This window comes from Coffea arabica, chromosome 6e (assembly GCF_036785885.1).
Source record: "Coffea arabica cultivar ET-39 chromosome 6e, Coffea Arabica ET-39 HiFi, whole genome shotgun sequence".
In the NCBI taxonomy this organism is placed as follows: Eukaryota; Viridiplantae; Streptophyta; class Magnoliopsida; order Gentianales; family Rubiaceae; genus Coffea; species Coffea arabica.
The window spans coordinates 9,674,070-9,700,876 of record NC_092321.1 but is presented as its reverse complement, the minus strand read 5'-3'; the positions used below and the strand labels follow the sequence as shown (position 1 = coordinate 9,700,876).

General features: G+C 36.4%; 4 protein-coding genes across 9 annotated transcripts; 2 read left to right on the top strand and 2 right to left on the bottom strand.

Annotated features, from left to right (window-relative positions):
- The first annotated feature begins 16 nt into the window (after positions 1-16).
- On the top strand, positions 17-4,305 carry LOC113694564 (uncharacterized). Of its 5 annotated transcripts, none has more exons than XM_072055086.1 (11): positions 17-155; positions 1,441-1,657; positions 1,759-1,817; positions 1,940-2,000; positions 2,117-2,156; positions 2,710-2,814; positions 2,895-2,941; positions 3,054-3,114; positions 3,376-3,467; positions 3,545-3,775; positions 3,991-4,305. In XM_072055086.1, the coding sequence occupies exons 2-11, from the start codon at positions 1,610-1,612 to the stop codon at positions 4,138-4,140; spliced, it is 894 nt and encodes a 297-aa protein (XP_071911187.1). In that variant the 5' UTR covers positions 17-155; positions 1,441-1,609; the 3' UTR covers positions 4,141-4,305. The 5 variants fall into 5 exon arrangements, with proteins under 5 accessions (XP_071911187.1, XP_071911189.1, XP_071911188.1 ...); XM_072055087.1 differs by having other exon boundaries at positions 30-155; positions 1,420-1,657; XM_072055088.1 differs by lacking the exon at positions 2,117-2,156 and having other exon boundaries at positions 1,940-2,040.
- On the bottom strand, positions 4,246-8,984 carry LOC113694562 (cytochrome P450 72A397-like). The gene is made up of 6 exons (XM_027213399.2): positions 8,850-8,984; positions 6,676-6,859; positions 6,375-6,601; positions 6,021-6,265; positions 5,499-5,892; positions 4,246-4,893 (listed from the first exon to the last, which is right to left on the bottom strand). The coding sequence occupies exons 2-6, from the start codon at positions 6,785-6,787 to the stop codon at positions 4,468-4,470; spliced, it is 1,404 nt and encodes a 467-aa protein (XP_027069200.2). The 5' UTR covers positions 6,788-6,859; positions 8,850-8,984; the 3' UTR covers positions 4,246-4,467.
- Positions 8,654-9,744, bottom strand: LOC113694563 (stress-response A/B barrel domain-containing protein UP3-like). Its single transcript, XM_072055091.1, has one exon. It carries the CDS (start codon positions 9,675-9,677, stop codon positions 8,856-8,858), a length of 822 nt encoding a protein of 273 aa, XP_071911192.1. The 5' UTR covers positions 9,678-9,744; the 3' UTR covers positions 8,654-8,855.
- A 10,080-nt stretch (positions 9,745-19,824) lies between these two features.
- On the top strand, positions 19,825-22,162 carry LOC113694628 (protein ELF4-LIKE 4-like). 2 transcript variants are annotated; one of them, XM_072055083.1, is made up of 2 exons: positions 19,825-20,119; positions 21,470-22,162. In XM_072055083.1, the coding sequence occupies exons 1-2, from the start codon at positions 20,101-20,103 to the stop codon at positions 21,814-21,816; spliced, it is 366 nt and encodes a 121-aa protein (XP_071911184.1). In that variant the 5' UTR covers positions 19,825-20,100; the 3' UTR covers positions 21,817-22,162. The 2 variants fall into 2 exon arrangements, with proteins under 2 accessions (XP_071911184.1, XP_071911185.1); XM_072055084.1 differs by having other exon boundaries at positions 21,434-22,162.
- The last annotated feature ends 4,645 nt before the right edge of the window (positions 22,163-26,807 follow it).

Genomic DNA, 26,807 nt, shown 5'->3' with positions numbered 1-26,807 from the left:
CTGGGAGCTCTTGCGTCTTACTTTCCACCGGGAAAGGGGTAAAACAAGCTAGATCAAGAATCATACCTTCAAACCGTCTGATCTTTGCTAAATCCCGAAGAAATGAAGTGACTTATCCTCTCTCAAGTTCCAAGAACTTTGTGGTTGGTATCCAGGTAAAATAGCTTTCTACCAAAAACAGAATTGTCATAGCTGAACGAGACCAAACAAGTGAAAAGCTCGTTTTGACTCCGAAATATGCGCCATTTGACTGCGAACTCTACGAGTTAAGAGCACCAGTAAATGTGAGAAAGCTTTCAACATATCTATGTTAAAAGTCTGAGAGTTAAAACCATGAAAAAAATGTTAGATTTATGAAAAGAGCCTATGTTAAAGAGTCTGAGAGTTAAAACAATGAAAATATGAATGACCGATCTCTTCTCCCATGGCACGTTATATCATATCTTCTTTCAAGAAGAGAAGGCTTGATAATGGTCCACACCAAGATTTCCATCACAGAGTTTCAAGTTAAACTTATTAGTTTGTGAATGTCAAATAATGATCACAGCGCGGTTGAAAAGTTAAATTAACACTTGTAGATAACATATTGAATTAGGAGGATAACAAAATATTGCCACCCCACGAGCTCCATTCTTGTTTTTTTTTTAATTCTTTCTTTTTAGCTCACTAAGTTCATTTCGTTAAAGATAATCATCAACAAAATTGTGCTGGCATACTTTAAGAGCTAATTTTTTACATTATGATAGTATAGTAATTTTTTTTTTAATGTAAAATGTACATGATTTGAATGTATATGATCTAAACCTACTAGTGTAATAATTTTTTGTACATATAAAAAACTTATTCACATTTTAATTGCATTAATCTTGATAAGCATTTTGGGCCTAAAATCCTAAGGCCCTAAGCCTTATGTGAGGGATGGAGAAATCCATATTATGAAATATGAGGGATGAAAAAAATCATTTTATAAAATGTAAGGGACGAAAAAATTTATTTTATGAAATGTGATGGACAATAAATTAGATTATGCAAAATATAATTTGACAAATTTACCCCTCAAAAATGATCATGTGCCTTGCACGTGATGGAATTCGGCAAAAAAAATGATCGGAAACCTAGCTAGGGACTAAATTTGACCGATGTGAATATGTAAGAGACATAAAATTACACTTTTAAAAGTAAGGGACGAAAAAAGTCATTTTACAAAATGTGAGGGATGTTTTGGACGATTTTCCCTATAAAAAACTTATTTACATTTTAATTGCATTAATCTTGATAGGCTTTTTGGGCCTAAAATCCTAAGGCCCTAAGCCTTATATAAAACACTTGAAATTCATATTTTAGTTGCATTGATCTTGATAAAGCATTTTGGGCCTAAAATCCTAAGGCCCTAAGCCTCCGTGACTGACCATCCTCCAGTATTCACACTATTTTTTGCAGGACGCCTAAAACCTCCACGTTCTCCTTTTTCTCAGCCTCCACAACCGCACTTTTAGTTTCAGCTTGCCGTGTATCCCAAACTACATTCAACTCCGCAGTACATAAAGAGTTCACCAACAATAACGTGACTGCTCCTAACTTTTTTGATCATCTGATTATTGATTTTGTCATGGATCCAGAGTCTTTAGCAACCACGACCACCAATGCACCTAGGAAGGTATATAAGTAGCCTTTCTTAAGATTCTAAATAATCCCAAGTTTGGATGATTTCCAACGCGGGTCTTGATTTAAAAAAGATTGGTTTGGAATTTAATGTAGGTGAGGTTTGCACCAAAAGTTCCTCCACGCAGAGACCAAAAGACTGTCGTCACCAAAGTGTAAAAACTCGGTCTTTTTATCATAAAGCAAGATACTGTGTTTGGATTGAATATTACAAATTCGTGCTGGTTGCGACTTTTTTTCGCATTACTGTGTATCAAAATGTTGTTGATCGTTTCAGTGAGAAGGTTGAAGATGCCGTTGATGCTGCTCAGGCTGAGGAACTATTACGCCGGCTTAATGTATTTGTGCTCTCCCATCACAGTTGTTTGATTCTTCATGGTTAGGAAGTTTTGTTGGTTAAATCATCATTGTTAGTGCTCTGTTTTATGAAAGATGATTGCTTCGTTATATGTAGGAATCTTCTGTCAACGCAAAGCCTAAATTTGAAAGGAAAGGTACGTAAGCTGTTCTTTTAGCATTTTCGAAGTGTAGAAGTGAGACGTTTGTAATCCGGAATATGTTTTTTATTTGAAATCCCAAATGGAAAAGCTGCTCCTTTCATTTGTTTCTATTGATTTTGTTTTTTCTTGGCTTTCATTATTTATTTCATGTCATTGATTTGCAGGATATTTATGTAATGTAGCATAATTTACTGGATGCATGATATTCGTACTATCCTTGTAGTATTATTTTATGAGTTGGAATTGTGCGAAGAAACGTGTTGAAAGGTTGTTTGCCTCAATTAAGTTTCTTTAGCACTTTCTTGTGTCCCTTGCATTTGAAAAGCACTAGTACAAAGCTGACCGTAGTACAATTAATCAAGAAAATGTTAAACATCCTCTCTCACGACTACTCTGCTATCACCACGTTGGTTCTGGTTTGAAGTTCAAACTGATTGCATACTTGCATAGATTGACTATTTCTGTATTGCTGCATCCTCTGTCAAGAGATTATATATGTTTAAGCTCTTGAACCAACATTGCTTAAATCCTTTCTTCCTTTTTGAAGCTGGACCGGCACATGTGGCATTTGGCTATGGAGGCTCATCACCTTCAATGAGGTCATATGGTGCTCCCAAGGGTGTAAGCACACATCATAGTTCATATCCTAATGGCAAGTGCTTTTCTAAAGTGTGAATATGCTGCTATAATGATGCTTGGTGCTGCATTTCACTTTAATCTGCATTTCTGCAGCTGGAGGTGCTATGCGTAGAGTGGAGAAAGAATACAAAGAACCATGGGTAGGTGGCAGCTGATGCAGTTTCTTTATCATTCAAGTTCTAAGACTGACGTTTTGATATTGTCTATCATACTCTTTTCTTGAGTTGCCTTCTTCTGCTTGTGTTATTATAGGATTATTATACCAATTATCCTGTAACACTTCCTTTAAGGAGACCATACTCGGGGGATCCAGGTAATCATTTTGGATAAAATGCCTTTCGACTTTCAAGGAGTAACCTAATGAGAGTGCTTTAACCTAGTCAGAAAATTTCTTAAAATTGTACGAGCATGGACCACTCTGCTCACTAAGCTTTTGGTCTGCTGTTGTTTGGGTAATGATAACATCTCATGAGCACTGAGGTGGACTTGTGTGCTTTCTTCCTCTTCTATAAATGGGGAAGTTACCAACCTTCCTAGGTACTTTTATACATTATCTTGCTCCTCTGACATGCAGAACATCTTGATCAAGAGGAATTTGACGAGGCCTCAGAAAGCTTGAACTATGATGAATGCTCCACAAATGCTGCTGTAGAGCTTGGTCTAACGGTTGGTAATGCTATACAAAAGTTACATTGTTACTATTATTAGAATGATGGGCATAATGAAAATGGAGTACTTTGCAGGAAGGAAAGGAAACTATGTTGTTTCTTCAATTACCTGCAAGCATGCCTATGGTAAAGCAATTACCTAATACGGCTGGCAGTGAGATGGCAGATACTTCTAAACCAACAAAGAGTGGAGAACTTTTGCAGAAGTCCTGTAGTTTGGATGAGTTGCCAGCAGGATTTATGGGTAAAATTTTAGTTTACAGGAGTGGTGCTGTCAAGCTGAAGCTTGGTGACAACCTTTATGATGTAAGTAGGCATGTTTCATGGATATAACATGGAATTTATGTATGTAACTCATAAAAATGCTCTGTCATCGTCCTTAACCTCTCCGAGGCAAGAAAAAGAAAAGGAAAAATGTTATTTCTTTTATGTTAAGAACTGGAATTGGTTTTGCTGCTGTAAACAACATACTCAGAGAAGAAACAATTATAATATGTATGATATTTTGATGATTTATGCAGGTTTCGGTAGGTTTGGATTGTGTATTTGCACAAGATGTTATTGCCATTAACGATGAAGAAAAGCATTGTTGTACTTTGGGGGAGCTCGATAAGCGTGTCATCATAACCCCAGATGTGGACTCGATGTTAGATGGAATGGCTGACTTGTAGTATGTCCACTTGTTAAGCCATGTTCTTTTGCAGAGCAATTTATTTCATCCTTTAAAATGGATTTTTGTTGGGGTCAGAACATCCATTCATGATGTAAAACAAACAAACAAACAAATTTCAGAATTACTTTTACACAAGGAAATGAATAATCACAAATTGTCAGAATCACGAGATTCTGCGTGCCCAGAAATTCTGATCATAAAAAAAATCAGTAAACGGTTTTGTTGAGAAATATTTCTCCGGTGACATAAATCACGGCATGACATTTCTTACTTTTTTAGTAGGTCTTTGAGAACATCTTAGGGCTTCAGTGTCCTGAGTCGCGATCTAAACTTCCTTTAATATGATGGGAGCTCCATGTTGGGGTTGAAGAGCCATGACAGTATTGGGGGCATGAGCGTAGGATGGCGAGAGCTCGAATGAGAAATTTTGTAGTATGATGGATAATGCTACCTTTGCTTCCATCAGTGCAAAATGTTGGCCAATGCAAGTTTTGGGACCCCACCCAAAAGGGAAGAATGCTAGTTGATTTTTCGAAGCCTTTGATAATCCTCCAGAGAACCTTTCAGGTTTAAATTCCTCTGCATCACTGCCCCATAGCTCAGGATCACGATGGGTGAGTAATAAGGGCAGCGTAAGATCTACCCCTGCTGGAAGAGAGAGATTTCCTATCTTTGTTTCTTGGTATGTATGTTTATACAGAGCGATAGTTGGCGGATATAATCTGAGGACTTCATGAAGAATCATGGTTACCTGTAAATATTCCCAATCATTAGCACCAAATGTCATAAGCTAATACTATTTAACTAATGAAAACAGGTCGATCAGTAAATATTTAATTTAAGCCTGAGTAAAAATTTCCACAACTCAAATAAACACAGTTCATGTCTCCACTTCCTAGGCGTAGGAAGAAGTAAGGAAAGAAAAAGAACTACGGGGAATGGATTGAACATGAAGCATTTTCTATTAAAAGGAATTGAAAGCATGGTCTTGGTATTACTTCCATTTGAATATTTTGCTCTAGTTGGCGTTTGAAAAAAGAACCACGTTAAAAACCTTTCTTTGTCAATTACCACTGCTTTTCTTTGATGAGTTTTACAATATGACCTTCATCCAAGTGTTGCATGAAGGCCATTTTGGAAGTTAACTCTGGTTCCTATAACTGAGTTATGATCAGCTCAGAGGATGTTCAACAAAAAGTATTTACAAATATCTTAGCGATTTACTACAATCATTCCAATGGATGTTTAAGGAACACGTAGTTTTAAAGTACCTTAGTGATTTTTCAGTATTAAATGAACTGGAACTTCTATAAAAGTTAGCTACTATGTCTGAAAGAAGTAAAGAGCAGTACTCACGGATTTAAGTTGGCTTATAGTTTTAGCATCAGGATGCTCTTTCCCACACACTGTCAGAACTTCTTCCCTTGCCTTCTCTTGCCAGTCTGGGTGCATTGCCAGGATGACCATCGTCCATGTTAACAAGCTTGAGGATGTCTCTCGACCGGCTATGTAGAACTGCTTGCATTCCTCTATTATTTCTTTGATGGTCATCTTGTTACCATTTTTGTTATGTGGACTAGATTGCAGGCTGTTTTCATCATTAGACTGCAAGAGTAGGCCAAGTAGATCATCTGAATTTGTTTGTCCAGTTCTCATCAGGGTTCTCTTTCTCTCAATCAAAGTCCTGAGCATTGAAGTAATGTTCTTGTCCAAACTTTTTCTTCTCTGGCTCTTTTTGGTTGGAATGAATCTGTTCATTAGTATGGTAAGGATATCATACAATTTAGAATTGTCTCATAATGAGGCCATTAGGTATATTTGCAATGCCTAACGACAGTGACTGAAAAAGACCAAGCTCATATGTGAACGGTAATGTACCTAAGGCCAGGTATGGACGAGCTTTGCAAGGCTTCAGCAACCAAACTTTGCAGCTCTATCTGAAGCTTTAGTATTTGATTTCCTTCATTGAAGTTGCTTCCAAATGCTGTCCGAGAAATAATATCTCCAGTCAGCTCCTGAAAGTCAGGCCAGACATCTATTTCGCTGGTTCCACCAAGAGCAATTGATTTCTTCCATTTTTCTACCAGCAAGACACAACTCTCTGCAAATATTGATATCATTCCCTATTTTGACACAACATTAATTTGAGAATCCATACTGTTAAATCATACATCCCAGGCTTCTTAGTACCATCTTAAAAATGATATCTGGAGATAAGGGCTTGAAAATTACCTTTAGTTTCTCCAATTTGAATGCCGGAGTCATTATCTTCCTGTGAGTAGCCCATATTTCACCCTCTAGAAGTGTCAATCCTTCTGTAAGAGTGAGCACAAGAGGGTCCAACGCAAACGGTGTTATACCAATGTGACCCTGCTTATTAGCTAGCACTTCTTTTATTATCTCTGGATCCGTAATGTTCAACCTTGGAGTTGTCCCTGCCCAACACAGTGATATCTTCCCTGCATGCATGCGAAACGCTTCTTAGGAAACTGCAATTTGTAACGATGCATTTCCATTGTAAGTTGTAACCTACCATATTTTTGAAGTGTGTTGTGAGTGAAGGGATCGACGCGTGGTGCAATCTGATGAGAGAGGCTCATTGGTTTCGACCATGCTTCAGTAATTTGATTCATGAAGTCTTTCATGTCGCCAATCAGAAGTTTGTAGGGGTGGCCTTTAATTCCTTGCTGTTTTAAGTGCCTTTCAAACCATTTTGGCTTCCACCAAATGGAGTAAAAAACTTTCAGAAAGAAGTAGCTCGCCAGGAGTAGAGAAGCAACTTTTAGGGAGGGGATTTTCAAATCTTCCATTGGGTTAAAAATTTTCAGCTACCGGGTTCTTGGTTCTGTTGAATGCTTTATGGTTTCTCCAATTAGATATTTATATTGGTGCCTTTCTGAAACATCGGTTTGAAAATTAATCAACGATAGTTGCTATTGATCGAGCGCTTCCAAGAATTTTCTTCCTCCTTGTCAAACTAAACTACCACTACCTTTCGCATCTTCATTATTTGACTGCTTAATGATCTTGCGGGAGGGTCCAAATAAGCTAAGTGAAACGCTACATACTTGTATCCCTTTCTCAATTCGAATTTAAATTTTACTTTTTATATGCTTGGCATGCATCTAAGAATGCTAGTGTAAATTTTATTAGTTCATGTTATAGATGATGAAAGAAAAGTCATGGATCGAAGAATTTTGCTTTTACGTGAAAAGCAAGCAATTACTAGCAAATCCCAGAAAAGTCAAATCTCAAAAAAAAAACTGAAAAATCAAAATTTGCTTCCATTCCATCAGCCGCCCCCTAGACGTTCAGAATTTTGGGTTAGGCTAAAGTTGAAAGTTCTTTAAAACTGCGTTTTGATTTTTCCTTTCCTTTTTTTTTTTTGGGATAATTCTTCAGCAGATTTGGTCTCCTACTTGTTGATAGCTCATAGATATATCGAGTGGTCAATAATGAATGAAAGACTGTATTATGGTTTAGTTGTGTGATTGAATTTCACTCACACGATCACTAAACTGAAACCAAATTTAGAAAGGCAGACCTGTTACTAAGGCAAATTGGATATATCATCTGCACAGTTAAAATGTGGTTCCGCAAAAAGGAACAATGTAGCATGTACCAGTGCCACACACCTGTTGGTCGTACTTTAGGGAAGAGATTGACAATCACCAGCCAAAATGACAAAATCTTAAAATCTTTTAGGCTTGACATTTTCCTGGCTGGACTTGAAGAAAAGCACAGGATGGACATCACTTGGCAAGCAATAAAAGGGCAGGGCGAGGGAAGGTGGCTAAGGATGGCATTGGCACTTGGAAATGACTTGAAAGTGTATCCATCGCAGTTTTCTTTGTTTAATGTGGTCATCTTCAGTCATTGTGGCCTGTGAGAGAACAGACTGAACCGTATGTATTAATTTCTTCTTTTCATCATCATCATCATCCTTGCACAAGATGAAATGACCAACTTCAAAAGTAGTTCCAGTTCTACTGGATGCTTCTACTACTACTACTACTACAGAGCAAGGCACGCACTAGTTGAGAGTGAAACTGAACCAAACCACCCCTTTCAAATTTGTCAGTTGTGCTGTCATTGGTTGCACAGCATCACTTCACACTTAAAACAAACAATTTTTCGTGATCAAGCGGTAGACTTGCATGACAGAAATCGAACTGAGGAGAGGAGGCTGATAGGGCTCAAGACACAAAAAAATTGCAAAATTGCTATCGTTGTTGTATACTCGTGCCTGAAAGTCTTCTGTTTGAAATCTTTCAATCAGGCCCAGAAAGACTGTTGTGTTGCAAAATGGTGATTCATGGAGGATGTTAGAACTCTCTTTCCAATCAAGAATGACACCCCTTTTTGTGTTTGTATGGGATTAACTAGTAAAAATTACCAAAGAAAAATACTCTTAAACAAGTAATAATAAGAACAGATCTCCTTTTTAAAAAAAAAAAAAAATGCAAAATAGAACTAGTAACTTGAAAGCAAAAGTAACATATCAGAAAATATGAAAAACTCAACACTTCATCTTCTTCTCATCATTATTTATTAGCACCATTCTAGTTTCAAAGTCTAATATCACCCTAAACAACAACAACAACAATGACATTGAACATTCATGCAGTCCAGTAAAGCATAAAAGAGAAATGGCCAATAAAAATATGCTTGGCGAAACTGGACAATTGAATGAACAGAGAATTGTACCCTTCTTCAGAGGCTAGCCGTCTGCGACGAAGGAACCACGTAATCCAGCACCACCACACCATCTACCTTATCCCTAACCAAATCCTTCTGCTTATTGGCCGCCTCCGATTCCGCATCCAATCCCTCCAATTCATTGACCCCCTTGAAAACCGCAATAGAGGCGATCGAAAACCCTTTCGCTCTCCCGGGAGAAAAGTTCTCCCCGAAACTCAACTGCTCAATCCCCGGAAACTTCTCTTTGATTCCTCCAATCACCGCCAAAACCTCATTTCTCTCATCCTCCCCTGAGCCCTCCTTCAATTTCAAAAATGTGACCCTCATAGCCGAACCGGGAGGAATTTTAACGGCGCCGGCGCCACTGGCGACCCAATCGACAGCCATATTGTCATCGATGATAGGCTTGACGTAATTGGTGACGACGGCGACGTGGTCGGGGTGTGCGGAGTAAGCATCGAGGTCGGATTTGGAGGCGTAGCGAGAGTGGAGCATGTGAGTGAAGGTGAGAGAGGAGGATTGGGACCGGAGGAGCGGGCCGGCGGTGAGGTGGAGGACGGAATCGAGTGAGGTGAGACTACTGAGGTTGTTGAGCATGGCGGTTGCTTTGGAAGGGTCAATATCTGGTTTGACTTTGAAGAGGACGATATGCTCGATGAACTCAGGTGGATTGCTGGCGGACATTTTGATGGACGGTTGTGATTGAGCGGCGTAGAGGTGGGTAGTGGCGGGAAAGTAGAAGGATTTGAGCGGAGAAGAAGAAGAGCGGGGAGGAGGAAATGATAAGATGCTTGTGCGACCGTAAACTGCTGCTCTTACACCTCCACACAGCATTTTTTCGGATGTTCCAGACTGCTCAGTCGCACTTGATTCGCCCCGTTTTGACTTTATATCTTTGACTGTGATTGCTGATTCCAGTTTTTTATTCGTCGTCGACACTGTGGAAATGTTTTTGAGTCCGTTGATCCTAGGTTCGAGTTTTGTTTGGTACTACTAGCAGTCTGGTACTAGCTTAGCTGGCTAGTGGATTATTTTAGAAACTTTTTTTTTTCCAAATATGAATATTGGACCTCAGTTTAATTTGTAAAATTCTCGAGATGGATGGACGTGATTTTGTTTTTTTCAGAAATAAAATGCGCTGGCCGATGAGAATATTTTGGTAAGCATAATAAATTAATATGGCCATGGTCTATATTTCTTAATTCCCATGGGTTTAAATCCAATAGGATAATAATAGTACAAGATCATGCTTCATACTTCACTATTTGCCCTCTGTCCTTTCTTATGAGTCTTCAACTATTTTGAATAAAGTCATATGTAGCTCAAGACCTTGATACGGTTAAAACTTTCAACTATCAAAATATGTGTTTTTTGGTATTTATTTGTTTTTGTTTTGAAAATGAGGCTTTTTTTTTTAAGAGCTGAAGGGGACTAATGAAACGACGCTTCATCAAACTTTCCTCAACCCTTTTCTTCTTTGTTCTTTTTTTTGGTGGATGTGGTATAACCTTTCCTCTTTGGAGGATCAACCCTTACAAGTTTATGCTTAAACCACTAATATAGGAAAGATTTTTTCAATAGTTAATACTAGTAGTTATATAACAGGTAAAGTTCTTTAATTTGTATAGGCAAATGAGGAAACACAAATACATTTGGGACTTGATTGCAAAGAGCGACAACTTTGCAAAACCGCTCAATTGCAATCGGCCCACTAATCCGTCTTTACTATTACAACCTCTAGCTGGAAAAATGACCCAACATCTTAACCATATAGCAGTCTTCAGGGCTTCTAAAATTAAAAAAGATTCTTAGGAGAAGGTTTTGGCCCAGCCATTACCAATAGTACACTATAAGCTCCCTCAAAAAAAAAAATTTATGCTACAAGCCTTTTAGTTTGGATACCACTATTCAAAAGAAATTTCAAACATTATTTTGCTTGAATAATAAACATAATTTCCAATCACCTCTTTGTTTCATATTATAAAAATTATTACTATATTATTTTAAGAATTAATTTTCTGTACACTGTCAGTATATATACTATCACCGTTGAATTGAATATATGATAACTAATTTTAATTTGAATTTGAAATGTAAATTTTATACATGTGTGACGTATTCAATCATGATAGTCAAACGAAACAACAATCAGATAAAGATAAGGTCATATCAAGTGGAAGAAACCTTTTATCAACAGTCAAATAAAGCGAGTTATGAGTTTTGAAACAACAAATAAAAATCTATCGTCAGTTACGTGTGTGTGGAATGTAGAGTGTCAAATTCACCACGTTGTTGATTGAATGTTGACGAGCTTCCTCTTTCTGCAAAAAACCCGCAATCGCTCCTGATTCGTTTCACCTTTATTTCCTGGAAGGAGTAGCCTTGACTTGAAAAGTCATTAAAGCATACTGCCTTGTTCATTACTCAATGCAATTTCTTCTTTTTCGTTTTGCAGCGTCAACGTTGCCTTTATATCTCCCTCCTCATCTAGTCGAGATTCCCCAAGAGAAAGGGATCAAATCTGTAGTTCTAGCTTATATACGTGAATCCAATCTCACTTCCATTCACTCATCATCCATTCTGAGAAAAGATTCTTGAATAACAGGCTAAGAATAGTCTTATCAGTCCTTGTCCGTTATGCATGCTCCAGGAAGAAAGTCCCTTGCTTCGGCTAGCTAGTAAGGATTTTCATTCTTGCCGGAGAGATACTATGCAGGAATAAATCAATGCCCAGGAATAAAAAACACTGATCCAGTTTCATTGGCTGCAGGGAAAAGAGATGCCCCTTTTCATCCAAGAAGATCAATGCTAACTGGCACTTAAACTATTATGTCTCCCTCAAAACTCTCTTACACGAACTCCTATGTTTGTGTTAAATAGGCATTAGCAGTAGAGGGGAACTCCCCAGAGAACTGGATAGTTTTATCAGTGAAGTCGAAATAGATGGCCTTAAACCATATGTGTAGTTGTGACTTGTGATAAACAGCAAATCTCTTTACTTCAAATTTGTCATGCATAAATCGTACGTATCGTTATCATACATAGCAAGACCATCTTTGCTTGTTTATTTATGGTAAGAAAAGTAAGTATTTAACCACATCAAGTTATTTAATTTTGACATTCAACAGTCAAACAATTGTGAATTAACATGACATTATCAAGTGCTCTTCCTTGATTAAAAGGCAAAGCTACATTTTCTTTTTTTCTTTTTCACATTGAACAGGGCGAGGAAGAGGATGGTAATTCCATTGACTACACTGTAATTGTTTGGATTTGGGCCTTGGTGTTAGGTAAGGACTACGAAGTTGCCCCATGGGTTGCAAGTAAGTGGTCCACTGGCCCACTTGAGAGATGTGACAAAATAAAATGTAAACTCAAGGTCAAGTAGGTCCGGTCGGTCTTCGTCCACGTTGTAAGTGTTCACACTTTCGACTTTAATTCTTTTTTAACACAAAAATAGGAGTTTCCACTAAGGAAATGAAAAATTATTATTATTATGCCTAGATTTCACATGACTTTTGACTTTAATTCTTTTTTGACACAAAAGATTTTCCGGTAAAGAGATGAAAAACTATTAGTATTAATATCTAAACAAAGGCTTATGAAAGGTTTACCACTGTAATGCCTGAGATGAGGTACTAGGGTGTGTTTGGATTGTCTCTTTTCAAAGAAAAATTACTATGTTTTTCGTGGACACATTTTTCAATCACCTTTTTATCTCATATATATCAAATTGCTACAGTAATTTTTCTACAAAAAGTTCAGAAAAATGCAATCCAAACAAAACCTTAGTGTCCAGTCATATTTAAATTCTGATTATGCAAGTGAATTATTAATCAAGCCCTATATAGGTTGTCTTTCAGAGCAACCATAAATTAAATGCAACGTATATAATATGCAAAAAAAAAAAATTAAATGCAACGTTTTATACACCAATTACCTTTGTATAATTTTGTATTTTAGCTAAACAAAACATAAAATCTCTAAACCCTTCTTTCGCAGTATGCAAAGCAAGAATTTTTTTTGCTGCATTTGCACTAATTTGAAACAAAATGATTGATTGCATCACAAAACGATTTTAACTCTCCTTTATATCTTTCTAGTCATTTTTTATTTTTTATATATATCTTTATATATATTATCACAAAAAAATGATGTAGTATTATTGTTTCCAAAAGAAATTTAAAGTACTTAACTGGGATTTTTTGTTTTTGGTGGGGGGGGGGTGTTTGGAGATCAAAGTAGTTGTTCGTTATTCTCAATCATTGTCAGAGAAAGAGGACAACCTTGTAATATTCCCAGAAATTCAGGGACTGGCATAAAATATCAGAAAGAGTCTGGAGGTACGTGGCAGGTGGTGGATGTACTGTAGCGTTGTTGGTATTGGAGTATATCGTAGGAGCAGTAGGTTACGTCAGGGGCCTAACGTCGGCATAGGGAGGCGTGTCTCACAATGGCAAAATTGTGGGGCCCACTGATGTATCGACTCTGAGTTAGGCTTGGATCCGAAGCTGTAGATTTCCCGAACCTAACTGTCCACGCGTCCTCGATTCTTTCGTGCAGAACCAGTTATTCGGGAAGTCTTGAGACGCTGAATAATAGATTAAACTTTAAAGAGGAAAATTCCATTCTCGGCCAAAACGAAGATCTTCGGGCGGCCTTGAGGCAGGCAGGTGAGAGACATTATTGGGCTCCTTAATTCTTGTATGACCATTTCATGTTCCATAAAGACCAAAATAGCCTGCCAACCCTTAATAATAATACCTTGGCAAATCATTAAAAACTGCAACTAGCCAGTAACGGTGCATTCATTCGATAGACTGTAGGGGTGGCAATCGGTTCAAAAACGGATTCATAGATCGGATTGAAATTAGAATACAATAAAAAACTCGTTGACTCGAATACAATTCGTCAACCCAAAAACGGGTCAGAACATCTGATCCGAATTCGAAAATTTCGAGTTGACGGGTAAACATGAATGACTTGAAATATAATTTCAATTTATTAATTTATCATTATAGTTTCTAATAAAACCAATTTCGCACAAGATTAATTACATAATAAAGTAATAAAATTTTTGATAAAACAATTCCAAACCAAATCTGAAATAAATTAAAACACTATAAAAGTGTTTTATCCCAAATCAGATATAAAATAAAATACTATAAAAATAGAAAACAATGTAATATATCATTTATCCAAACTTAATAATTTCAACTTCACACAAGTTAAATAAATTCATTTATGATTAAGTGGTTAATGCCTTTAGGGAAACAAGAATAACTTACTTTAGTTAGATAAAATATTTTTATATTTATATTTTTAACTTTATAAACGAGTCATCGGGTCAAACCCCGTTGGTGACTTGTATTCGAGCTGTTTTTTTTTTCAAATTCATCGGGTTCAACCCAATTATGATCCAAACCCGCGAAATTTCAATCTAAACCCATTAATTTCGAAGTCTCAATCGAACATTGCCACCCCTAAATAGACATTAGATAATCTTTATAATTTTTTTCCTTTTTTGTGGCTAGAGGATGATGATCTCATCCTAGCAGTTGTATGATTAATCAATCCTCGAGGAAGAATAATCTGAAAGTGTTGCAGTGTTTTGGAGAGCTGCTTACACAATTTATGGTATTTATCATATACAAAAGAAGAAGGAAAAGGAACTATAAATTTACAGTGGAATTTTTCAAAGGTGCACTCGATGCTATATATAATTACACCTAACTTCGATGTGAATACATACATGGACTTTTCCTTGCATCTAGACGTTTTTTTTTAAAAAAAAAAAAAAAATTAACTTCATTTAAAAAAAAAAATGTTACTAAACACTTAAATCTCTTTTGACGAGATCGCATTAGGCGTTCATTAACTAAACTCAATTACAATTGACTAACTCAAATATTTCCTAAATTGACAATCAGAATCATCCATTACTATCCTACTGGGGCTCTTAAAAAGCATCAAGAAATGTTTTCGTCCCCCCCCCCCCCCCTCCCCAACACACAGCCACACGAAAAGAACTTTCTCTTTTGAAACCAGATCCAGCCAAACAATTTGAGAGACCACTTTGCAGTCCAAATTGCAACTTCTTTGGACGTACTTAGCATTTGCAGTCTTTGAACTCTGTGATCAAATCATGCCATCTGCCAGTAACTTGCTTATAAACTCACTTTCTGGTCGAACTGTCTAAGATATCGATCGTGTCCCAGTAATAGTTTATAAAATGAAATCAAAGGTAGAAGAACAAAGAAACAAATGCGTTACGAGTCTGGAGCCAAAATTGGCATTAATGGATATTGGATATCTCATTTAGATATCCAACTAGCGGCAATTATTGGACCTCAGCTCTTTTTGTTTTTGTCATTTTTGAGAGCAAGCAAGTACCTAATTTGTCAATAAGGGCTTCTTCTTCTTCTTCTCAGTTTCTTGATGTTGTCGGTCATTTCTTTCCACTCATTCCCTTTTGTATAATGACTGTCCTGAAATTTTCCACGTTTAATTTCTACTGAATCTTCAATTTTCGATCTAGATTAATTGTGGAGCAAGGGGGTTCCGTTGTTCCATTCAAATGTATACATGAGAGCAAAAGAAAGGCGACATTAATATGAAGTTTGATCCAAGAACGCATGCTCTTAATCTGTCATCAAAATATATATCTCATGCTCCCTCCGTCCCACTTTGATAGTTTTGATTTTTTTTTTTTCACACAGTTTAAGAAAAAATAGTTAACTTTGTTGGAACAATCAATTTAGGTAACTATTTTTCTAAAATACTTTCACATTAATTAGAGTACAACTTTATGGGAACTTGAATTGATGGTTTATGGGAACTTAAATGTGGTAGGTTTATAGTAACAACAACTTACATTGAATAAGGGTATTTTAGGAAAATTAAAATACAACTACATTTTTCAATTGAAAAGTGGACTACAATTTGGAACAGACGAAAAAGGAAAACAGGACTATCAAAGTGGGACGGAGGGAGTAATATATACTCTCCTCTCATTGTTCAATAATAATACCGTATACTAGTAATTAATACGTACATAGTCTGAACGCCGAGAACTCATATGCGTACTTTTATCAAATATCTCGACTTGAAAGAAACAAAGCATTCATCCAGTCGAAAGCTGATTCCCTTTCATAACTCACAGTTTTTTGTATGAGTGTTTCGATAAATGGACTCTGCGAAGACACTTCAAAAGCCGGCAACTTTTGAAGTGCTCCGCAGCACCAGTCGAAAGCTGATTGAAGCGATGTTTTTTGTATTGTGTCACTAAAAACAAACGGTGGTTACCTTAATACTGACAGGAACAGCTCAGAAGCATTAATTACAAGCGGGTGAAGTCCTTATAGAAACATGACATTACTATTATTATTATTGCCACATCTTTTACGGGTCAATCTTAGTATAATCTTTTATTTGTGCTTGGAACTTGTATGTTCTAGCTGTAAATGGCTGTCAATTTTTATGTGGTGGATTATGCATAATTTAAACAAAAGCAAAATTCCATAACTGGATATTAGAAGCATGTTAGCACTAAATCATTGGGCGGTTATATTATATAGAGAGAAAAACTATGCATCTGCTCTTTGAAGCATGTGGCGTCCAAATCAATGTTTCAACAATTTTATATGTGTTAGCATGAACCGGTTGGTGTTTAAGTCTTTTTTTTCCCCCACCCCATCGATCGATCCCTTCCACCTTTCATCGACGTTTCTTGTTGTTACCCTTTCCGGTTTTGTTCCTTTTACCGAACCATTAATGATAATGGACGTACGTCACAGAAAGAAGCTGGGTACAGGTCAAATTAATAGCTGATTGGTGCGATGAAAATCAATGTCAAGCGGGAAAAAGACGCCAGAACCATGGACTACTAATAAAGGATTAATAATCAAGTTTTTTTTTTTTTTTTTGCAAATAAATTTTTTTTTTTTTTTATATGCACATGTAGTAAGGTAGAACTCTTCATGGTGAATGTGTACGGGGGAATTAATCTTGATGCAGACTTCGTAGTCATCAAGACATGTTATGGATATGGATGATAGATACATGTGCTTATTTCAGTAGTAGGGTTTAAGGGTACAATCCAATGAAGATGAGGGATGCGGTTGGCTTGCCACTATAAAGCAAGGACCACAGCAGACCCTGGCCCATAATTTTTGTTGATAATTCCACTTTCTTGGAGGACATTTTGTAATGTTTCTGGTACAATTTTATCAGCATACCACTTGGAATTGTTTTTAGATCATTGAGGGCATGCATGCTATACATTGAGCATTGGATATTTTTGTTCAAATTTAGTAGTATATCAGTTAGCTTCCGCCTGGTGTTTCACGTTTCTGGGCCAGGCGACTTCTGATGGGATGATTGGCAGCCAATGGTTGAGGAGAAAATCTGAAATTAAGACCAAGATTTGCGAAGAAATTTCGTACTCTTTGGGACATATGAGATTTAATGGTCTACCTCTATACTGCTGAGTATATCTTATGGGACCAGTGAGATATATATAGCTTCTTTTTTTTCTTTCTTTTCAACAGAATAGTTTTCTATTCATTTTAAACCTATTCCTACTCTGTATTAAGAGAGAGGGGGTAGGCCCAAATGGATCAAAGAAAAATTTATAGAGGACTGAACTACCATCAGATCATCAGACGGGTGCAGAGTCTGCACTCGCTGGTGAGACTTTTAGAAAATCCTGAAATAGAATGCAAGTAAGGGTTTCGCTTCCTTGACCTACACCTAAAGAGAGCCTCTCCAGTGACCAACCATTCTAAAGGTAGCTGAATGAGATATAGCCCGTGAGGATAACGTTTTATACATTTTTCTTAGCGAAGAAGTTGATAAGGAACCAGCTGCTTGCTTACGACTAATACATGACTGCATTTTACTTACTGATGTGACTCAAATGACCGGAAAGTATTCAAATGTTGACGGCCGTATTGCAATTATATAATGGACCTATGAATATAGTGCACATTTTATTTGTTTTTGCAAGGTATTGTTTGCAAGCATTTTAATTTTTCCTGAAGACTGACTGGCATTTCATGCATGTTTGCTACGCTGATAAGTACTGCTAAAAAAGGGGTAATTTGCTCCTGTATTTAAAGTGAGAGGTCAAAGACAAATTTTTCCAAGATTAATTTAGTTTCATTAAGAATGGATCGCCGGTTGACCATAGTTTGGGAAGAACGTTAAAATTTTAAAGGCAAAAGGCCAAAAAAAAAAAAAAAATCCTTTCTACTGTTTCCCGAGATAAGAAACTTGTGACAAATCCAAACCTCGTAGGGTCTTGGGGTCCTACCGAGAAATTTTCAACGCTGGACACCCTGGCTGATTTTAGTTTAGTTTATTATTATTTTTTTATTAGGAAAGAGTTGGAATTTAAGGAACAAGAAAGAGAGAGGAGAATTGAACTTAAAATCTTAATTTTAATCATTAGATCAAAACTTTTTCAACACCCTCAACTGTTTAGTGTAGCTACTCTTTTTTTTTTTTTCTTTTTTTTTTTTTGGTGGAAGAGGGGGAGGGGGGAAATAACCTAGCAGCTTAACTAGAAGGATGAAGAAGAACTGAAGTTCATACTTAATTATATATGATCATCACCGTGCTCAACCTTTAAAACCCCAAATACCCTACTGAACAATCAATTTTTCTTTGAGTAAGTCTCAATGGATGGACTTTTTCTTTCTCTAAATTCCTTTTTTGTGATAAAGGAGGCAATAGGAATTCCTGTGACCTAGTAGCCTCTTTAGGAGTCGGATCAAATTATAAATGATGCAGTTGGTTAGGGTCGGTTACTTTAATCAATTAGTACGATGGTGATTTTTTTCCACAATATCAGTAAATGGACGGAAGGGTACGAGGGCTCTATTTTCTTTTTATTTGGGTATCTCTCTATTATTTCAGTTGGGACCAAGTTATATCCTGCTTCGATCGAGTAACAGGAAGAGAAGATTAGGGTCTATGCTTTGAGTCGAGAATGCATTTTATTTTTACTAGTTCGAGTTGCAGTTACTCGTACAAGACTTCCTTCTCTCGGTTTTCTTTAACAAGATTTGACCCATGCCAGGCCTTTTTTTTCTTCTTTTGAGCAGAAGGATAAGATTAAGTTGGACAAATATCACCACTTATATAGTCCAGAATCAAAATAGAATCAAGATTTGGTGTCGTCGGAATAAGAGGTGAAGTTGGGTCAAATCAATTCTCCCTCCTAACTTAACTTCACCCCTTCCGCATAATTATACAAGGAATGACTTTTAGAGCATCATTGAATTGTAGGAGTAACGATAGGGATCTACACAAGGAATAATTTCAGATTACATGGATGTAAATGTAGTTGCTTCCAAGGATATAACTCTTTCAACTTTTTTCTTTTCCCCCTTTTAACGCTCAAGCCTTAGATGGGTCTAGAGAAAAAGGAACCCGTTTGAAAATGAATTAATATTTTAATCAACCGAGTTAGATTTTGAAGACATTTCATTCACTCATTTACATGTCCATTATTTCATGCTTAAGAAGTCAGATTAGGAGTCTCTCCGAAAGTTTGTTTGGATAGAGTATTATTTAAAATAATTACTTTAGCACTTTTTGTGATGCGATGTATGTGAAATAAAAAAATGGGTTGAAAAATATGTTTATGGAACAAACGAAATATTATTATTTGAGATGATTTCACTGACCAAACACTCCCAATTAATAGTTGGAAATGTTTTGTCATGTTAATTTTATTTTAGACAATTGTTGAATATTGTAGGAGTAGTTTCTACATCCAAAATATGGAAAGTTGGAAAGTAAACCGCTGTTCATTTATTCACCATGTAAATGCAAAGCAAAAAGAGAGGTAGAAAAACAAAATAGCTAATATCCTATCTAAAAACAAAAAGAACAGAAAATTAGATGCCACTATTTGGACATAAGGTAATACTAGTTTTTTTTTTAGTACTATTTATTAGATGCTACTATTTGGACATACGCTAGAGGGGGTGGAGGGGTGGGTCGGATCGGAGCGTGACTGTCAAATCTACATATTCTCTCTCTTTCTCAGTTTCTCTCACAAATTCAGGCAGAGGGGTCTATTTCTGTTTTCTCTCTACTACTGCTCCTCCTCCTCCTCCTCCTCCTCCTCCTCCTCCCTCTCCCTCTCTATTTGTCTTTCTCTCTCCTCCGGAGATTCGATTTAATCGCCGATCTTTTCTATTGTTTCAATCTCTGTCCCCACTCCCTCTCTTCTCTCTTACCCGCAATAATGTTCCCAGATTTTCACGGTAAGTGTACAAATACTCTCTTACTCCCACACAAGCCTTTTTAGCTATATACACGTAAAAAAGAATCAAATTTTGTGTCTCTGTACGGACGCATATAGTATATCTCCGCAAACCAAAGGTGTGAACTTTGTTTCTGTTAAAAAAGTTTTTTTTTCTGGGCTCAAATAATTTCTGGGATTGTTGAGTTCTTGTAGCTTTCTTAAGTTGTTTTGATGGTAAGCGCTTAAAGTTTTGATTTTTATTATCCACAGCTTCTCCATGCAGCAAAATTTTCAGTTATTTATGTGTTTGTTTCAAGTCTTGCAAATGTATCATTGGAGAATTTTCTATATTTGTTGGCTTGATAATTCATTCCTTGAATTTGAGATCCTTTGGCCTTGTTTGGTCTTATTAGAGGAGCTTCATGGGTTCATTAAGATTTTCCTTAACTGTGCTAAAATCATTTCCATACTCTTCTGTAACTACAAGGAGTTGTTGATATGGTTCCTATTATTTGAATTCCCAATTTCGTCATTCTTTTCTGCTTTTCCAGAATTCCATGCAAAACCCGTTTTCATAGTCTCCTCATAGTTTCTTTTACTAGTGCGTTTTTATTTTTCACTTTTTATTTTTCTGTTTTTCATTTAGTCAATTGAAGAAGAAAAAAGAAAAAGAACACAGCTTTTGTTGAATGTTAGGTTTGTTAATATGCTTTGTTCGGTCATTGGTGATTGTGATTACTGTACACTGCATCATTGACTGTGTTTATCTTGTCTTTTTTTTTTTTAATTAGTTTGATTTTTTGGGTTTTTAAGATTCTTCTTTTGAAGCACTCAACTTAGGCTTTGGGTGGGTATTTGGAATACACATTGAAAAGTTCCCTTTTATGGAAATGGGATCTGCTTTTAACATATCATCATGTCAAAAACAATAATGAACAGTAATAATGATGATGATAATGATAAAAAAAATAATAGTAAACGATTTTTGTAAATTTGCGTGTACTACACTGTTTGTTACATGATCCCTTTCTCTGTGAAAAGAAGAACCCCGGAGGAGACTAGGGAGAGAGGTCATGATTTCGAGTTCAGACCTCAGAGCTTGTCTCTTCCTGCACAAATTGTCTTAAACAAATAAATACCTTATCATGTTTTGTCTGGGCATTTTTTTTTCTTTTATTTATATAAGCAAAGTACAGATGAGAGGATATGATGATGCTTGGTCCTTAAAAGTTAGTTATAAAATTCTGCAAAATTGTCTCATCCTCTTGTGTTTGTAATCTCATTATCATTATTCTGCTTTTTTATGTTCTTCAATTTGCAATTTGTGCTGCAGCACTGGCTTTATTTTGATTGAATCCCATTGACCCAGAGATGGAGGGGGATGCATTTTCTGGCCTTGGTAACGGGACCCAAATAGATGGCAAGGTATTGCAGACATTTCAGAAGAGCTTTGTTCAAGTACAGAACATTTTGGATCAGAATAGGTTGTTAATCAATGAGATTAACCAGAATCACGAGTCCAAGATCCCTGACAACTTGAGCAGGAATGTGGGACTAATCAGAGAGCTCAACAACAATATCAGAAGGGTTGTTGATCTTTATGCGGATCTTTCGACTTCTTTCACAAAATCCATGGACGCTTCATCTGAAGGGGACTCAAGTGGTGCCTTTAAATCAGATGGAAAAGCTGGTCACAAAAGGAACAGGCCTGGTTAGATATAGTTCAAAGGTTTAGTGCCTCATTCTTTCTAGTGGACGGAGTACACAAGAAGAGGATGCACAATTGTGTTGAGGTAGTCAGGGGGAACGTGTTTAAGGTTGCATTACTCGTGAACTCTCATTAGTGGCCCATAAAAAATAATGGCTCAAAAAATCTCTTAGATTGTATCTATGTACCTGCAGATCTAACTGAACAAGTACTCATGTCTGTATCATCTAATCTTGTGGCTTTTTACTGGTGTTCTTCTAGAATAGATGTTTCATAGTAATAAAGTTTTGATCTTTGTTGATAATTGAGATGAATAATATAGCTTATCTCTTTCTTTGGAGTAGGCAGGCAAAATTAATATATTTTTATGAAAGGTGACTGCATTAGCTGTTCAACTTTTTCAGTTTGTCAAAAAGCTATAATATCTGATGTGGGAATTGGGAGATTGTTCCTATCTTTCAAATGTAATGGAGTTTCCATCTACTTTTTGGTGGAAACTCCCCTTTATTCCCTTTTCCAATCTCTGTCCAAAGGCATTTTTCTTTTAGAACTTACATAGAGAGACTGAAGTTGAAGTGGTGACAGATATGTTTTCAACCTCTCCTATGAAATGCAAACTCCTTTTCTGCTTTGATTTTGCTGGGAAATTACTATGCATGATCCGTATGTGAAGAACTGGTCACACATTTATGCATCCCTGCAAAGATGCTCTGAAACAATTGGAAGAAAGCAGCTTTTTGAGATAATCTTTTTAGTTCCCAATCACACAGCACCACAAGAACAGAATCTCAGAAAGGGATGATGGTCGTTTGACCCCAATTTATAATTTTTTGGTTCTCCTCATTTGTTTACCAATTTGTTTGTTGTATCCAATGAGATTGTATTGATAGGGAAATAAATTGATAAACAATTCAATGGTGGAAACAATCGATAAAAAGAAGCTTGCTTAGTTCAAAACAAGGCACTACAGTTCCAAGAGACAGACAGATTTATGTGAACAGTGACCCCCAACAACATGACAGGGGGCCCTAAAGGTTCTCCTTTTGGAATGGGAAGAAAAGTATTTCAGCATACTTATCCCCTTCCCATCTCTACTACTATTATTACTACTATGTTCTTTCTCTTTGCATCTGATTAGTTTATAGTACATAGATTTTCTTGTATCCTCTTATCTTTAGACAAAGAATCGGTTTTTCCTCTTTTCAGAAGGCAAATATTTCTCAAAATATGGCATGTGAATCAAACTCATGTTTAAATTGAAATTGCAATACTGATGCAAGTTCTTCCTTTATGAATTACATACATAGATTTATATCTGGAAGAGGTTGACGATAAATTCTTTCAAAATTGACTAAAGCTCTTTATGGCTCGTTGTATTCATTTCTTGCGACTGTTTCAAGTCTCTGTTGGAATTAAATGGCCTTTTTATGAGGGGCTTCCACTGCCTCTCATTTCTCCCTTTCACACACACACATGCACACACTAACAAAAGATACGGAAATACACACACCCCAAATTCATTGATTGAGTAGGTGGCCCCGGTAAATGGGATACTTAGGTTGTGTTTGGATTGCATTTTTCATGATTTTTCATGGAAAAATTATTGTAGCGATTTGATGTATGTGAGGAAAAAAGGTAATAGGGAAATGTGATCACGGAAAACGACGTAATTTTCCGACGAAAAACCGCAATCCAAACAAGGCCTTACTCATCTTAGCTCTTAGGAATGAGAGGTCCACAACACAAGGGTTTACTGCTGCTGCGAGGGAATGGTTTCTTTATGTTGTATTGAGATTTTATTGTCACTTATCGAATGCATACTTGATGAGGTTGGGGTTTTTCTTCCTTGATATAGTGATTTCTCTCCAACCTTGTGAGGCCGATGCTCTCACCTTTTTGAGATGGGAATTATTGAAAAAGAATATGATCATCATTCTATCATTGATTCCCAGGTACCTCATGTCATCCACCACCTGTACTATTGAAAATGGGACACTTTCTCCTATGTTGAATTTCCTGTATTGGTCGTGCGATCTACCGTACTTGTTGGAGGTGCAAACGAGTCGAATTGATTTCAAAAAGTATCATGTTCGAGCTCGACTTGACATAGTACTGTTGGAGATCGAGGTTGACTCGATCAATATGAATTTTAATGATTGAATTTGATTCACTAAACTTTATGAAGTATTCTAAATCGATTCGTTTAAGACCGAGTAAGTTTGAGCCTATCTATGTAATTTAAACTATATACTAATATATATATATCATTCAATAAGGTTTGTCGAACTCTTGAATTTAACATATCAACAGATTCAACATTCGATACTCGATTCGTTTGACTAATCGAGCAGCTCGAGATCAACTCGAACTCAATCAATGCTGAGTAAAGTCGATCGTTTGAACGAGCTGCTCTAGTGTTATTTGTGAGTTGTTCGATTCGTTTACAACCCTATTATCAAGGGATCATGACGGATTTTCCATTACAACGAAAGGCGGGACTTGCAAATTATGATTTTTGAGGAATAATTTGGGTTCACATCACTTAGGACTTTGGAGCCTCGACATCCAGGAAACATGAAATAGAAAGCGTAGCTGAGATTTTTTTTTTTTTCCTGCTAGAATATGATCAAAATAAAATTTAATTAACTATAAGGTAATTATAGAGTTACTTTTAAAACCAATAAGCTTCTTGTTTGGCATGTTGCTAATAGTAGAAAATTGGGCATGTACTTTTTGCTATTCAATCATTTGTTGGAGTAAATATATTTCATCCATCATCTAGATTAAACATCTTTGAGTTGCCTCATGCCGGATTCGTCGAGACGCTTTACATGTAATTATATATTAAGCTTTTAACAACCTATTAATTAGTTATTGGGTTGTACACTAAAACCTATACTTTAACAAAAAGATGTCAAACATAAGATTTATTGTAACGTCATTTTCTGAAATCAAAACTTAGGTTTAGCAATTACGACACCAATAATTTGCACTAACCCTTCTAGATCTCAGACACTTTTCCTCAGTCCCCATATAATATAATATATATAATATATATATTGATTGAAATCAGTAGAAGTGTTAGTAGTAGTAGTAGTAATTTTTTAGTCAAGCCCCATTAGGAATCTCCCCATGAGATTATCAAAATAGCCGCCTACCTTTCAGGACAATGTGGATGAAAACCACCAGATCAAGATGCAGGATTGTCATACTCATAATCGAATATTTTACAACATACTTAAGCTTAAGGTAATCATGAAGGGGGCAGAAGATCAGATCAGTTGGTCCCCAAGTCCAGGCCAAGACAAACTAAACATGCTACTACTATAAAAACATAACATGTGAAGTGGGAATCTACTTTTGCCTTTCTTTCCTTTTGTTCCTTGCGGTTCCAGCAAATAGCCATGGAAAGAAACCATACTCTAATAGTGGATCTTATAGCTACCCGCATCATTAGTCGGATCCAGTTACGTTTGTCTCACTATAATAATCCACGCTCGTGCTTGCATTACCTTATTAAATAAATTACCACATCACTTCTTTGCAATGATGATACATGCTGCAGCGTTAATGCTAACCAAATCAGGATGGTTTTTCTTTTTTCTTTTTCTTTTTTTTTTTTTAAAAAGAACTCTTTTACGTGGTGTGGTTCTAAGAAGTTTCCTTTGAATATTTCTATTGGCAAATAAATTTGTTGGGAAAACTGTAACGCTTTGTTTGGATTGCATTTTTCTGAATTTTTTTACAGAAAAATTGTCGTAGCAATTTAATATATGCGAGGTAAAAAAGTGATTAAAAAATGAGTTTACGTAGCAATCCAAACAGTGAGATCCAAGTCTGAAAACGAAAGCAAAGAAAAAAAAAGAGGCTAGATTGAAACTTTTTATGCTTTGGACTCCAAAATGGTTAGTGCATGTCAGTTGCAAAAGAAGTAAAAAGGACGCATGGATTCCAGTTCTTCTTCCCAGGTCCACCAAACAAACATGGCCTAAATGCGTTCTTTGAAAATGACAAGCGAGGTCGATGTGGGATGATAAATGTTAAAATCCCATGACCGAGGAATCCCATGAACCGCTAATACTGCCAGTTACCACTAGTGTTACTTTTCATTGCTTTTGAGGCCCTTATCTGTCTTTTCCTAACACCTCGCAATATGTACTGCTGAACCTTAAGCAGTATTTAGGATATCCTGACTAATTTCTCCTCTACCATGCCCTCCGGAAAACAAAACCCCCAAAGAAAAAATGCAAGTATTTCTACATTATTGAAAGGCTATGTTTGGATAGCAAATTTTTTCAAAAAATTTTTTCGCTTGCATCACAAATACATTTTTCAATCCGTCCTTTTATATTCTCGATCACCTTTTTATTTCATATAAATCACATCACAAAAAATACTACAGTAATGATTTCAAATAATTTGAAATAATACTCTATCCAAATAAAGCTGCACAGATTTTTTAGCTACTACAAAATGGAATATTTATTGGACATAATTATTAGAAATGCTGACTTCGATTACAGGATTGAACATCTTCAATTGTTTTCCTTTTCTTTCAAGCATGCACTGCCGCACCCAAAAAACTTTTTTTTTAAAAAAAAAAACAAGCAGTTGATGGTAGGATTGCGATTTTTTTTCTTTCCAGGTGAAAAAAAAAATCTTTGTAAAATTGCAAATGCTGATGCTCCCTTTCTGTCTCTCTACAGGTTGCAATTTTGATCACTGATTTCCTTGTCAAGCAGTAGTTAGATTTATACAGGCAACAGTGCAGCAAAACGGCAACCTGGAACGTAGTCAAGCATAGAATGATTCAACTTTTGATCGTAGTGGGTCAAAAGTACGATCAACAGTGTGATGATTTTTGTCATGGTATAGCATAGCTTGAATGATTGTGTTACCAGGACCAAAGTGGTGACATCACTTCTAAGCGACTTCCTTCACAGCATTATCAGAATCCTTTCCCCGTCCTATCATTTCAAGAAAGTTTAAAAAGTGCTCG

Coding starts and splice junctions, on each gene's coding strand:
- LOC113694564 (XM_072055086.1), top strand. CDS start 1,610: ATGGATCCAGAGTCTTTAGCAACCACGACCACCAATGCACCTAGGAAG. Junction 1,658..1,758: donor CCACCAATGCACCTAGGAAG/GTATATAAGTAG, acceptor AATTTAATGTAG/GTGAGGTTTGCACCAAAAGT. Junction 2,001..2,116: donor AACTATTACGCCGGCTTAAT/GTATTTGTGCTC, acceptor CGTTATATGTAG/GAATCTTCTGTCAACGCAAA.
- LOC113694563 (XM_072055091.1), bottom strand. CDS start 9,677: ATGCTGTGTGGAGGTGTAAGAGCAGCAGTTTACGGTCGCACAAGCATC.
- LOC113694562 (XM_027213399.2), bottom strand. CDS start 6,787: ATGAAAGACTTCATGAATCAAATTACTGAAGCATGGTCGAAACCAATG. Junction 6,602..6,675: donor CAACACACTTCAAAAATATG/GTAGGTTACAAC, acceptor GCATGCATGCAG/GGAAGATATCACTGTGTTGG. Junction 5,893..6,020: donor TCGTCCATACCTGGCCTTAG/GTACATTACCGT, acceptor ACTAATGAACAG/ATTCATTCCAACCAAAAAGA.